The sequence below is a fragment of the Poromitra crassiceps genome (assembly GCF_964638095.1).
Source record: "Poromitra crassiceps genome assembly, chromosome: 8".
NCBI classification, from domain to species: Eukaryota; Metazoa; Chordata; class Actinopteri; order Beryciformes; family Melamphaidae; genus Poromitra; species Poromitra crassiceps.
In genome coordinates, this window is record NC_139629.1 from 14,030,788 (window position 1) to 14,044,292 (window position 13,505).

Sequence of the window (13,505 nt, forward strand, 5' to 3'; positions counted from 1 at the left end):
CCTTATCTCCAATCTCATGTTTTTTCTAGTTGTTATTGTAATAACAATTTCCCACAACAGCATGTTTTGTATTTGTGCATTTCAAATAAAATACTACTTTTCCAGTCATATATTGTCATTATTCAAGTTAAAAAAAATATTGTTAAAATCGTATCGTATCGTATCGTTATCGTGAACCCAGTATCGTGATACGTATCGTATCGTGAACTGAGTGTATCGTGACACCCCTAATGGTTATCCACTGCTGATGATATCCACTGTGATGATATCCACTGTGATGATATCCACTGTGATGATATCCACTGTGATGATATCCACTGTGATGATATCCACTGTGATGATATCCACTGTGATGATATCCACTGTGATGATATCCACTGTGATGATATCCACTGTGATGATATCCACTGTGATATCCACTGTGACGATATCCACTGTGATGATATCCACTGTGATATCCACTGTGACGATATCCAGTGTGATGATATCCGATATCCACTGTGATGATATCCACTGTGATGATATCCAGTGTGATGATATCCACTGTGATGATATCCACTGTGATGATATCCACTGTGATATCCACTGTGACGATATCCACTGTGATGATATCCACTGTGATATCCACTGTGACGATATCCACTGTGATGATATCCAGTGTGATGATATCCACTGTGATGATATCCACTGTGATGATATCCACTGTGATATCCACTGTGACGATATCCACTGTGATGATATCCACTGTGATACCCACTGTGACGATATCCACTGTGATGATATCCACTGTGATATCCACTGTGACGATATCCACTGTGATGATATCCAGTGTGATGATATCCACTGTGATGATATCCAGTGTGATGATATCCACTGTGATGATATCCACTGTGATATCCACTGTGATGATATCCACTGTGATATCCACTGTGATGATATCCACGTGATGATATTGACTTAGACATGCTTATTTGCAACCAATTGTCAAATCTAATGAACACCCCATCAATGATGGAAGCATCCCTAGCCAATTAACATGTGCCATCAGTCCAAGTTTAAACCACATCAGTTATACCTTTACAAAGTGGACATAGAAAGTGTCATCTCTCTGAGTGTCATCATTCAGACCAGTAGTGTGATTTATTTTTCAGTGGTACTCAACCTTGCCATTTATTTATTTATTTATTTATTTATTTATTTATTTATTTATTTATTTATTTATTTATTTATTTATTTATTTATTTATTTATTTATTTATTTATTTATTTATTTATTTATTTATTTATTTAAAGTATGACTTAAAAGAGCCACAACTTCCCATAAAGGAGCCGCATGTGGCTCTAGCCTAGAGCCTCAGGTTGAGTATCACTAATTTAGATACATTTGCGGGATGTCATGTTTGGAGTTTCAAGTTTTTACCTTTAATTATAGCACCCCCATCAGGCCAATCAGTGGACCTGCACCGTAAGAAATGCTTTCAGTCCGTTTGTCCTCTCCAATAGGCTTTAGACTGGAGAGAGAGAGTGTGTGTGTGTGTGTGTGTGTGTGTGTGTGTGTGTGTGTGTGTGTGTGTGTGTGTGTGTGTGTGTGTGTGTGTGTGCGTGTGCGTGCGTGTGCGTGTGCGTGTGCGTGTGTGTGTGTGTGTGTGTGTGCGTGCGTGCGTGTCACTGAGAGTGTGTGACACTTGTTGAGAGGCAACAATAGGAGAGGTGGAGCACTGCACAGGGTTTCCACAGGCTATGGCGCCCTCTGGCTGTACTTCTCTCATCCGTTTTGCATGTCAGAATCTATCTACAGTATATCTATAGGCTATATCTATATATCTCTATATCTCTCTCTATATATATATTATATAGATATATATATATAGAGATATATACAGTCCATGATATATATTCAAACATAATTTATTTAATTACGGTATGGGTTATTAAAAAAAAATCACATACAATTGTACTCTAAGGATTTTTCATTGCCATATTAGTCCTTAAATCAAGAGTTAGGATAAACAAAATGATTAAAAAGGCTGGCTCAGTGATTGGCCTTCCCCCTGATTCCTTGGAGATCACTATAGCCAAGATAACAAGGAGAAAACTGAACTCTATTCTTTCTTTTGAAGGCCATCCTTTGTATAATGTATAGGTAATGTATAGGTATGTATAGGTACGGTGGTGCAGTGGTAAGCGCTGTCGCCTCACAGCTCGAAGGTCCTGGGTTCGATTCTCACCTGGGACGCTGTGGGCGCTGGAGTTGTGACCCCCCATATCTTCAGTGCCCACTGCCCAGGTGGGCTATCTCGTCGAAAGGGCCTTTCTGTGTGGAGTTTGCATGTTCTCCCCGTACCCCCCAGGGGGTTCCTCCGTACATAACCCCCCACTAAAAACATGCAGAAGATCGTCATCCGACCAGTGACGACAACATCTGAAGTTGGTCCAATGATGGTCCAATGAAGGTCCCTGGGCGCTGGAAAGAAATAGCGACCACTGCTCCTGGCCTGCCCCTTGGAGGAAAGGACAAGCCTGGATGGGTCAAATGCAGAGGACATATTTCACCGGCCACCGTCAGCATGAGTGTGTGTAGTGGCCCATGCATGTGTTGTAGTGTGTTCGTGTGACAATAAAGACGGGCTGCCGTCTGAAATCGTGTTTTTAAATCGTGAAATCGTGTTTTTGATGCTTTGCGTAGTTCGTTTAGTGATAGGCTTTTGATGCCTCGGTGCTCTACTGAGCGATTTAGAAGATCTTTTGTTCCTGCTGCTGTAAAATTCTTTAATGAACACTGCTAGCTCTGCATTGTGAGGCTCTCTTTTTACTGTGTTATTGTTATTGTGCTGTATGTTACTGTTTCCTGTTTGTGTATCTGTACTCGCTCTGGTGGCAAACCATGTTTCCCCTCATGTCACCGTGGTTTATGACATCACTGATGATGTCATCAGTGGGACTGATGACATCACCGACGATGCCATCAGTGGGACTGATGTCATCAGTGGTTTATGACATCACTGATGATGTCATCAGTGGTTTATGACATCACTGATGATGTCATCAGTGGGACTGGTGTCATCAGTGGTTTATAACATTAGCTAATGGTCTGCAGCAGTGAGCGGCCCACATCGGTGTCCTGTTTCACTTCCGCAGTTGTCTGAATCTGAATCAAAGACGTTGCTTCTCTGCTCTGACTGCAAATACATCAGGACGTAAGGATCAATGAAGGCGAGTACAATATTGAAGCAGTCACTCACTATAGCATTGCTGATTCTGTTGTATAGGCGTAACAACTGTGGACAATATACATGTAATGACATGGCTAGTTATTGTTGAGAATGGCTGAGAGCACTCAGGCTCTGATGTATTCACATGAGATTTATGTGTAATGCTGTCTCGATTTATTATATCCAGTTTAGTTAGAAAGTGCTTCAACATAAATGTCTTAAAACATCTCGCAGAGATTAATTGAAGGTGTTTCATAATTAGAGTTAATGGAATTGGTGACATCACACACTGGAATCAAATTCTTTTTTTCTCCCCCCCCCCCCCCCCCTCCCATGATTACATAGGTGTTGAATTACTTGAGGTGGATTCTAATGAAGACGTGGAAAAGGATATTTGTTGTAATGACACTTTCCGCTGCTTCATTCATATACATATTACATGGCCATCTAGACACCTCCATAACACCATGCTCAGGACTTTTAAGCGAGCAAACCATAACACCAATTATAAACACCAATCATTTGATGGTTTCTGCCTACAAAGACCACAGGTTTGATGGCATGACTCATGGATCATTGGCATCGTGGAGAGAGATCAACTCCAACCACTTTACTGCATTTTCTGTTGTCGTCATAGCTGCTCCAAAGGATATGTGGCAGATATTGATATACACAGTGATCATTTTGACTTCCCCTTTGCGACCACAGACGTGCTGTGCAGGAGTCAGCCTCTGAGGAACGCCACGCATGTCACTATCTCAACACACGCTGACATCTTGGAAAACCAGCGCCAGAGGTTCCTGCCCATTCGAAACAAAGAGAGCATGGCATCGTTCCCTTACACCTTCACTGTATGCGTCTCTAGCCTCTTTGGAGGCTACAACAATGTGCTTCAGTTTGTCCAAAGCATGGAGATGTACAAGCTACTGGGTGTGCAGAGAGTGGTGATCTGCAACACCAGCTGTGGCCCACAGCTGGAGCGTGTGCTGCTGAACTACAAGGACGAGGGCATACTGGAGATAGTTCAGTGGCCCATTGACCGCTTCCTCACCCCGTCCAAAGGCTGGAAAATCCTAGAAGATCCAGGGGATCTCCATTACTATGGGCAGATTGCCACGCTGAACGAATACATCTACAGAAACATGTACCGGTCTAAGTATTTGCTGCTGAATGACATCGACGAAATCATCATGCCTTACAAACACGCCAATCTGCAGCTAATGATGGAACATCTGGAAGAGAGGCACCCGAGAGCTGCCGTTTTTGTCGTCATGAATCATATCTTCCCCAAAACCCAGTTTGATGACAGTGGCAGATTCAAGCTGTCGCAGTGGCAAAGCATCCCGGGGATAAACATCCTGGAGCACATATACAGAGAACCTGAAAACGATGTCTTCAACCCTTCCAAGCTGATCATCAACCCTAGAGAGGTAGAGCAGACGTCGGTCCACAGTGTCCTGAGGTCGACAACATGGGCGTGGCCAGTCACTGTGGACCCTACTCTGTGTAGGATGGTGCATGTCAGAGCGCCTTTACAGGGGGACCTCACTAAAGAGCAGCTGTATGTCGACAAGAGGCTCTGGGACTTTGACCTGGTTTCAAAGGTTGACGATGCTTTACAAAAAGCAGGATTTTTGATGTCTTAACATGTTTCTTTTTACGTTGTCCTAAGCTGCTTTTATAGCTCCAGTGAGCAGAAAATTCCTAAAGTTTCATGCTAATAGCATCTGTCTGTATACCTACATTTGTACTGTTAACCCTTTGATGCACAACATGGGTTAAAAGGAATAGAAACTTTTGATAGTAGTTGTAGGAACAACCAGTTGTCCAGCTCGGCCTGCATCGCAGCGAGCGCCCGCTCCTGTAGGTTCTTCCCGGTACAACATCCGCAAAATCTGTCCGTTGCTCACGAGGGAAGCAACACAACTCCTGGTCCAGTCACTCGTCATCTCCCGCCTGGACTACTACAACGTTCTTCTGGCCAGCCTACCTGCCTCTGCCGTCCGACTGCTACAGGCTACAGCTCATTCAGAACACTGCAGCCCGTCTGGTGTTCAACCAACCTAAATTCTCTCATGTCACTCCCCTCTCCCGGGCCTTCACTGACTCCCCATCTCGGCACTCATCAAATTCAACACACTGGTTTTGGGCTACAGGGCAGTACACCAGACAGCTTCAGACAGATCTACAATCTATGGTCAGGTTCTAAACCTCACACCACTCCCTCCGCTCCTCCACCTTTGCAGGTCACCTCGCTCCTCCACCGCTACGTGAGCTCAAAAGTCGCTCATCCCGATCGCGACTCTTCTCGTCCCTGGCGCCACAATGGTGGAACGAGCTCCCCCCTTGGACGGCCCAATCACTGCCCATCTTTTGGCAAAGACTAACAACACACCTTTTCAGGCGCCACCTGGGCCCTTCTTGAACTAACATCTTTCTCTCTCTTCTCAAAAAAAGAAAAAGAAAAAAAATCCAACTAATGTTACTTATTCCTTCTCAAACTACTTTCTACAAGTGATACTTTATTCCTTCAAGAGTGGTAGCTGTCATAGATTGTGTTGCATAGTTGATTTCTCTACTGTTGACAAAATGTGATGTTGTAAGTCGCTTTGGATAAAAGCATCTGCCAAATGAAGTAATGTAATGTAATGTAATGTTTACTGCGGACAACTATTCACCTGCCACACATTTCACAACTCAACATGACTGGTTTTGCACATCTGATGCATGTCTTATTTTACAATTGTTTTACCAAAGAAAATATTTGATATCTTGTGAAAGATAAGTGTATGCCACATAATGTTTGAACATAGAAGTTCCTGTCAAATTCCATAGTTGACCAGGACTCCCTGGAAGAGCAGGACTCAATCTTCCTGGATAAAGGATAAAAAAAGTGAATATATGGGTAATTTCTGACCCATTTGTGTAGCAATATGAAAACGGTGTTTGTCCATAAAGTAAGAAAAGCAAAATAAAAAATAATGATTTGTGGTAATCCAAAACAAGAATTAATGAATACCTGTAATATTAAATGATAAAATGAAATAACACAGGAAATTAATAGGGGTCATTTTTCGCTCATGTTGTGCACTAGAAAGGGTTTGCAAGTTTGCATAGCTTGTGCATCAAGGTGTTTTTACTAGAATCTTAATGCAACTTCCTCTATGAAACTAAGTTTTTCTGTTAGTTCATTTCTATTCAGTAAGTTCAAGAGACTCAATTTCAGTGTATAGGTAGTTGGAAGTAGAGTCAAAGTAGGCTATACTGGTGATAGGAGTCGAAGAAGTAGGACGAGGAGAAGGAATAAGATAATATAAAGAAGGATCAGATAATAAGAATAAGATCATAATAGAACATGAAGAAAGGTGTGAACATGAGTAATACATATGGAAGTAGTTTTCCCAGCACTGATGATGGTCTGAGGAGGGGAACTTTCACATATTTGTTTTCACGTTGTAGTGCCTTATGTAAATACATTTTCATTTTTTGCATCCATAAAACCTCCTCGGTTTAGTGTCAGCCTTTTTCAATAATAAGTGCTTCACAGATTTCTTGATCAAATGATATATTTGTGTGATATAGAGGGATGAAAGGGGCGTGGCAGTGTTACAAAGGGGATGTTTTTTTTTTACTTTTTTTTTTTTTTTCAAGGTGGATTGCATCATCTCACATCCCTCTTCAAATAGACTACTGATTATGATAGGACTATAACTTACACCAGGGGTGTCCTCACTTTTTTGAATGGGGGCCAGATTAGATAATGTGAAAATAGCTACCTGGGGGGCCAGCTGCTTCTTCTCACATCATAGCCTACTATAATTAAATAATTCTGTCTCAATCCAGTAGTTGGCGGTAATGCAACACTGGGATGCCAACCGCCATACAACGAAGAAGAGGAAGAAGAAGAAGAAGAAGAAGAAGAAGAAGAAGAAGAAGAAGAAGAAGAAGAAGAAGAAGAAGAGGAGGAGGAAGAGGAGGAGGAGGAGGAGGAGGAGGAAGAAGAGGCGGAGGGAGAAGAGGGGGAGGAAGAAGAAGAAGAAAAAGACCAATCAGAGAAGATTTTACTGATGCTGGGTGACCAATAGGAAGCTGCTGTGAGCGCGGCCGCGGATAAACTGATTTGTTGTTGTTGTGTAGTCCGTGGTGGTGAAGAAGAGGGCTTTTGTGCTTAAAACTGTAAAGTCAAGTCAGTCAAAATGAGTCTCTCTCTCAGGTAAACTCATGCGTATCAGCTACGCAAATACATTTCCCGGTACATTTGTTTTTCTCTCGTTTGAACGGTGGTGAACGCAAATGAAGTCTAGCCATTGACTGTTAACGTTTAGCTATACAGTTAGCTAACGTTAACTGCGTTCACAGCTTGTGTCCACTTGTTGTGGAGCTTGCTAAGGTTAACTGGGTTGTTATAGCTACAGCAAAACTGTCATTTGGCGTAATTTACACGTTATAGGTGCACTGAAAACTTTTACTATCTAGCGTTAGATAGAGACAGACAGACGACACTGACTGTGCAGCAATGACAGCACACTTGATTTGTCTAACGCTAAAGTGCATGTGAAAATGTAACTAGTAAACTGTATGTAACTTTAAGTATGTGCCTAATCTTTCCAGGACGGAATTTGCGGCAGACAAAAGCAAGCGTAAGAAGAGGAGAGAGCTCACAGAGGAGCAGAAACATGAAATCAAAGAGGCGTTTGAGTTGTTTGACACTGATAAAGATAAAGAAATTGACTACCATGAACTTAAGGTAAACCACCGACCACCAGTGTGATCCAGTAATCAAATCTCAAGTAATTCAAATCAAATTAAATAACAGTCCAAACTGGCTGTTGTGTGTGCAAGTTATCTCATGCTATATTTATAGCGAAATGTGTGGTTAAAATAGTTTTAATTTCATGCATTATCAGTAATTGCTCACAGCACATAGCTTAAATATCTGTGTTTTGTCAGCTAGCTTAACTACCCAGCAATCACCTAAATCACAGATAAACATGGGGGCATTCTAAAATGTATCCAATCAATGGATATGAATGAAATGTACATATGTCCAAAAAGGATAAAATATGCCAAAAATTAAATACTGTTATTATAGGTGGCAATGCGTGCACTTGGCTTTGAAGTGAAGAAAGTGGATGTTCTGAAGATTCTCAAGGACTATGACAGGGAAGGAAATGGCAAAATAACATTTGATGACTTCAGCGAAGTAGGTAAGTGTCTTGCAGAAATGTTCATTGTGAAGTTGGTAGCCGGCTTATGGGAAGGATGTACAGTTTGTATATGCAGCTCTCTTTACAGCTTAATTGCAAATCAGCTCAAATCTGTCCACAATCAAAACATATCTCATGACCGTACACAAAGTACATAACTCAAATCTACCACAATCAAAACATATCTCATGACTGTACACAAACTAAATAACTTGCACAGCTGTATATACAGCAAGACACAAATCAGTCACAACAGAAGTGTACAGAACTGTCTGTCAGTCTCCCACTCTGAACTTCGTGCTGTTGCCTTGTGTTTGGAGGCCTAGAGCAGGTTCCCAACCACTGGGCCTTGGACCGGTGCCGGTCTGCAAAACATTTGCTGCTGTTACTGTATATCATTCAGTAGGGAGAGAAAAAGTGAGAGAGAGAGTGAGCTCTCGCTCACTCTCTCCACACACACACACACACACACACACACACACACACACACACACACACACACACACACACACACAGAGACACCCCCCCCCCCCCCCCCCCCCCACAGAGAGAGACCTAGAGGTGGCGGCAGCATCAAAGTGAAAGTAAAAAGACAGGAGCGAGGAGAGGATGATAAAACATTGTGCTTTTTTCCATCACCGGTTAATTTGCACGTCAGTTTACAAAGCACACCTCTTTTGTGTAGTAAAAAAGACGACAAAGTGAAATCATAAAGTGTTTAAAACTAATTTCTATCTCGTGGCCAAAACATCCACAATGATATGTAGGCTATCGATTTGAAGAAACGGAGCGTCTCACAGACATGAGAGAGAGGAATAAACACAGGCTGTGCGGTGTGTGGGAGACACATCGGGGAGTTCATGTTTTCATATCATCTTCATGCGAGGAAAATACACCCTGTGTATTTGATACTGTATCCAAATGTGCTATGCCTTTCCTATCCAATCCACCCCCCACCGCGGTCCGCAGCAGTATTGTCAATGATGTGGACCTCTGAGCCAACCCTGAGCCAGTATTGTGTGTTTCAGAGCCTCAGTCTAGCTCTGGAAAAATGCTGTTGTATTTTATTTTTTAAAGTTGTCACTTTTTCTTAAAATGCAAGGGAAATGAACTCAATTCAGCTGATATATATTGTGTTGTATTGGTCCTTATGTAGGCCAACAACAGCTAACTGAAAAAGCAGCACAAGTAATCGTTTGAAGTAGCATACAAAACATAATTTGAGGTATTTATCTTAGTTGGTAGCTATTGGCTAACCAATCTTTTAGAATGGGCAAGCTGATATAATTGGCGTTGACATTAGCTAAAGTTGTAACAATGGAACATTGTTAATTTTAGGGCTGACCCCAAAGCTTCAATTGTTGCCATAGAGACACTGCGTAACGCGTCATCATTCAGAAACCACGCCCAAGACGGGGGAAAACGGAAACCCCCCCTCCAATCCTGGCGTTCTCCTATGTCACGTGCATGGTTGCGTGTTGCACAAAAAGATCGTATATACGGAAGATGAACACTCCAACTTACTTCTTGACAGCTAGATCCACATTTTTCTTCTCGCCAATTCTCAATGGCTTCCTTGTTTTGCTCAGGAGTACAAAAAAACTTTAACTGGCGATTTTTTACATTTGTTGTCTGCGCAGCCCATCACACAACAGCTTTTAGCTATGTTTAATTCAAGGAAAATGACGCTGGTGTGTGGAAATTAACGGAGCTTTTCCCCCGTGATGGGCGTGGCCTATTTCATGCAGTGTCTTTATCGATGCTTTGTCGTTATTGTCCCCCCCTCTTCTCTCTCTTTGTCTCTCCATATGCACAGCCAACTCATGTGAGGTGTAGCTTCGTGAGACAGTCTCTAGTTTCGTTCACGTGAACTCACAATGGCTCTGTCTATCACGGATTTGTTATTCCCAACTCCCAAGCGACAAGGACAGGACAAGCTGCGAAACATCGTCCACGATGAGTCTTTCATGGGAGTATTTTAGACCGAGACCCAACAATGTGCACTCTGTACCGTTAAACTCTGCAAATTGGAAATGAAATGTAAACGTAACGTTGTGTACCTGCAGCCTGAGCGCACGTCATATTAGGATTATCAACAAGTGGAACGTGTTTGTTTGTATAACGTGGGTCACTTATGTAAACTAGGCATCCTGTAGGACAGGTGACAGTCACATCCTAAAATAGGAGGATTTCTGAGTGGTTTTATGTCTGGCCTGGTGTCAGACGATCAGCTCAGAGAGCAGAGGGAAATCCGCTAACGTTAACACTGATCTCACCTGAATAAATTCACAACATTTCGTCGCAAATAATAATACCCGCACGTCGGACTCGGAGCAGTTGAGGAGCAGATGAGGAGCGTTTTGTCAGGAGAAGCCTGGAAGGAAGTTTATTATGGGCCGCGTAGCAGACGATGCTGAGCTGAGAGTGCTCTCTACAACATGTTTGTTCCTCAGCGGGATCCCCACAGCCGAGAACGTGCAAGAACCGGATTTTTTTTTCTTTTCTTTGAACCCCCCTTCCCCCGGAGACCAGCGTCGAAGCTTCGATTATCATCGATTTTATCTCCCCGAAGCATCGACGCTCTAAATATGGTATTCGGGACAGCCTTAGTTAATTTATTCTCCACTATCTGAAGGCAAACACAATGTTCTCTTCATTGCCTGCAATGTCATTTCTTTGCCAGCGTATGGCATCATGCTATGGTTGGATCCTCAAAAAAAAAAAAAACGTTTTTCAGGACATGACCGTGACTGTGTGTGCATTGTATTGTCTATCTATCCACTTCCAGTTACAGAGCGCCTACTGGAGCGAGACCCAAAAGAGGAGATCGTGAAGGCCTTTAAGCTATTTGATGACGATGAATCCGGCAAGATCAGTCTGAGGAACCTGAGACGAGTAGCTCGAGAACTTGGAGAGAACATCACCGATGAGGAGCTCCGCAGCATGATTGACGAGTTTGACACTGACGGAGATGGCGAGAGTAAGTGACGAGTATGTCTACGTAGATTCTGCCTTGTGCCTGACAGTGACGTTTCAGAGCGCTTGATCGCTTTGTGTGTGGACACTCTGTAAATACTTTGTAATATATATTTTTTTTATATATTCACAATAATGACATGACGTTCATTAAAAATATCAGTCATTATCGCGTGACGCGTCACCCTCACGTCAGTTGAAACAGGTGATGTTTGTTAGTCCATATAACACACCCCGAGGTTGCCAGCACACTTTGTAGCAGCATGGAAAAGATGGCGTTATTCAGAGCAAATCTTCACTCCAGGCAGCTGGTTGTTTTTGAAAAATAGTTGTGCATGAGCCGTCATGTGAACCTCCTGCAATGGGAAGGGTTATATTAGCTCAACTGCTGGAAGTCAAGGCTATCAACTAGCAGCTCATCTCAAAAGTAGGGAAATAGACTCTTTTTAGTTTCCTTGAAAAACACAACTTGTTTTTTTCAGTGGCACTTTCTTTAACCACGTTTCAAACGAGCACATTGTTTTCTCACTGAACTTAATTCACTTGTTTTTCAGTAAATCAAGCGGAGTTCCTCGCCATCATGACTGGAGACTCGTGATTGAAAGACTGTGTTTTGTGATGGATGGGCTTCCATACGTACGCGTGAGAAGCTGAGCCACGAGCATCTGTCAGCAGCTGGATGAAGGTGAACATGTTAAGAACACGGATGAACAACTTCCTCTCACATGCAGCTTAAAGCAGCTACGAGCAAGATTTTCGATTGTTATTAAACAGTCTAAATGTAATATTGATGCATCACATCTTACCTATAATAGTAGCTGAGACCAAAGCCGTGTGAATCGGAGATTGCTCTCTTGATGATTATAGAGCTGTCTTCCGGCGGGCCGGATAGACCAGGAAGTGAAACGAAACGGTTTACGGCAGCTGCCTGCCTTCAACCGTTTCGCTCTGCCTAGCAACATACCATAAACAAGAAGAAAGCCATGCTCGCTACATCCAGGGGCTTGCTACTCTCGCGAACATCTCTCGTTATATTCTAACAGTTTGTTTGGAAGTAATTTTGTTATTTTGGGGTTATGGCCGAAGTGGCTGCCGCAAACCGTTTCATTTCACTTCCTGATCTGCCCCGGCCGCAGACAGACTAATCATCAAGACAACACTGGCCGATTCACTCGGCGTTCAAGCGAGACTACTCGGCGTTGGTCTCGTCTACTATTAGATGTAAGATGTGAGGCATCGATGTTACATTTAGACTGTTTAATAACAATCGAAAATCTTGCTCGTAGCTGCTTTAAGTGGACTGAAATGATTTATTGGCCCCATAGTTGATATTTGACCAATTACTTTGATAAAATGATTGGACTGAATGAAAAGTTCAGCGTCTGGGCCAACTCTTTTGAATCCTAGTAATGCTGTGAAGATCACAGTGGTCTTTCAATCAAACTTGCTTTATGTTATTTATTGTGTCTGTAGACTTATGTTGTTTTGTTGTTTTATTATAAGGTCATCTCAAGCTTTGATGAGTTTGAGGTTGTTGGTGACTCTCGCCGTCAGTCTTCCGTTCACATCCCGTTGACTGTAGGAAAATATTGAATCTTCATTTTTCGAAAGTTGAGTCTGTGATCCTGTCTGTATATTGTTTGGCAGGCAGGAAAGAGACTGATATGCATTCCATTCCCCCAAAGAATGCACATTTTGTACATTTTATTTACATTGGTTGCAGTGGAATTTTACTTACTATGGAGAGTTGGAATGTGGTATTTATTTTATACACAAATAAATCGCTTTACCAGGATATTAACTCTAGTCATTTACTGTTTGTGCTCGCTATTTCCAATTTGATTCTGCTCAACGTCCTGAGTCATAGCTCTGCTGTGCCATAGCTTTCCACCAGAGGGCGTGTGTCGCTCACAACTCCTTTTCAGCATAATGCACTGTAGAACTAAGTAGCTGCTCAGACAATGAATCTGACGACATTTCCTCTGCTGTTATTACAAGACACATGATTATACAGTCATTAACCCAAATCTGAATGCTTTTTTTTTTTTTTTTTTTTTTCCACCTTTTTCTGGGGCGGTGTTGGGGGGGGGGGGGGCGGGTTGTGTAGAAGC

At 42.4% G+C, this 13,505-nt stretch overlaps 2 protein-coding genes across 3 annotated transcripts; both read left to right on the plus strand.

The window, feature by feature from the left end:
• Positions 1-3,206: 3,206 nt before the first annotated feature.
• Positions 3,207-4,857, plus strand: LOC310780480 (uncharacterized protein; the record flags this gene model as incomplete). Its single annotated transcript, XM_083641058.1, has 2 exons — positions 3,207-3,216; positions 3,920-4,857. The coding sequence occupies 2 exons, from the start codon at positions 3,207-3,209 to the stop codon at positions 4,855-4,857; spliced, it is 948 nt and encodes a 315-aa protein (XP_083497184.1).
• Positions 4,858-7,251: 2,394 nt separating this feature from the next.
• Positions 7,252-13,189, plus strand: cetn3 (centrin 3). Of its 2 annotated transcripts, XR_014552951.1 has the most exons (6): positions 7,252-7,424; positions 7,823-7,958; positions 8,304-8,418; positions 11,207-11,398; positions 11,949-12,079; positions 12,898-13,189. XR_014552951.1 is itself a non-coding variant. In XM_083641674.1 (5 exons), the coding sequence occupies exons 1-5, from the start codon at positions 7,408-7,410 to the stop codon at positions 11,990-11,992; spliced, it is 504 nt and encodes a 167-aa protein (XP_083497800.1). In that variant the 5' UTR covers positions 7,252-7,407; the 3' UTR covers positions 11,993-13,189. The 2 variants fall into 2 exon arrangements, 1 of the variants encoding a protein (XP_083497800.1); XM_083641674.1 differs by having other exon boundaries at positions 11,949-13,189.
• The last annotated feature ends 316 nt before the right edge of the window (positions 13,190-13,505 follow it).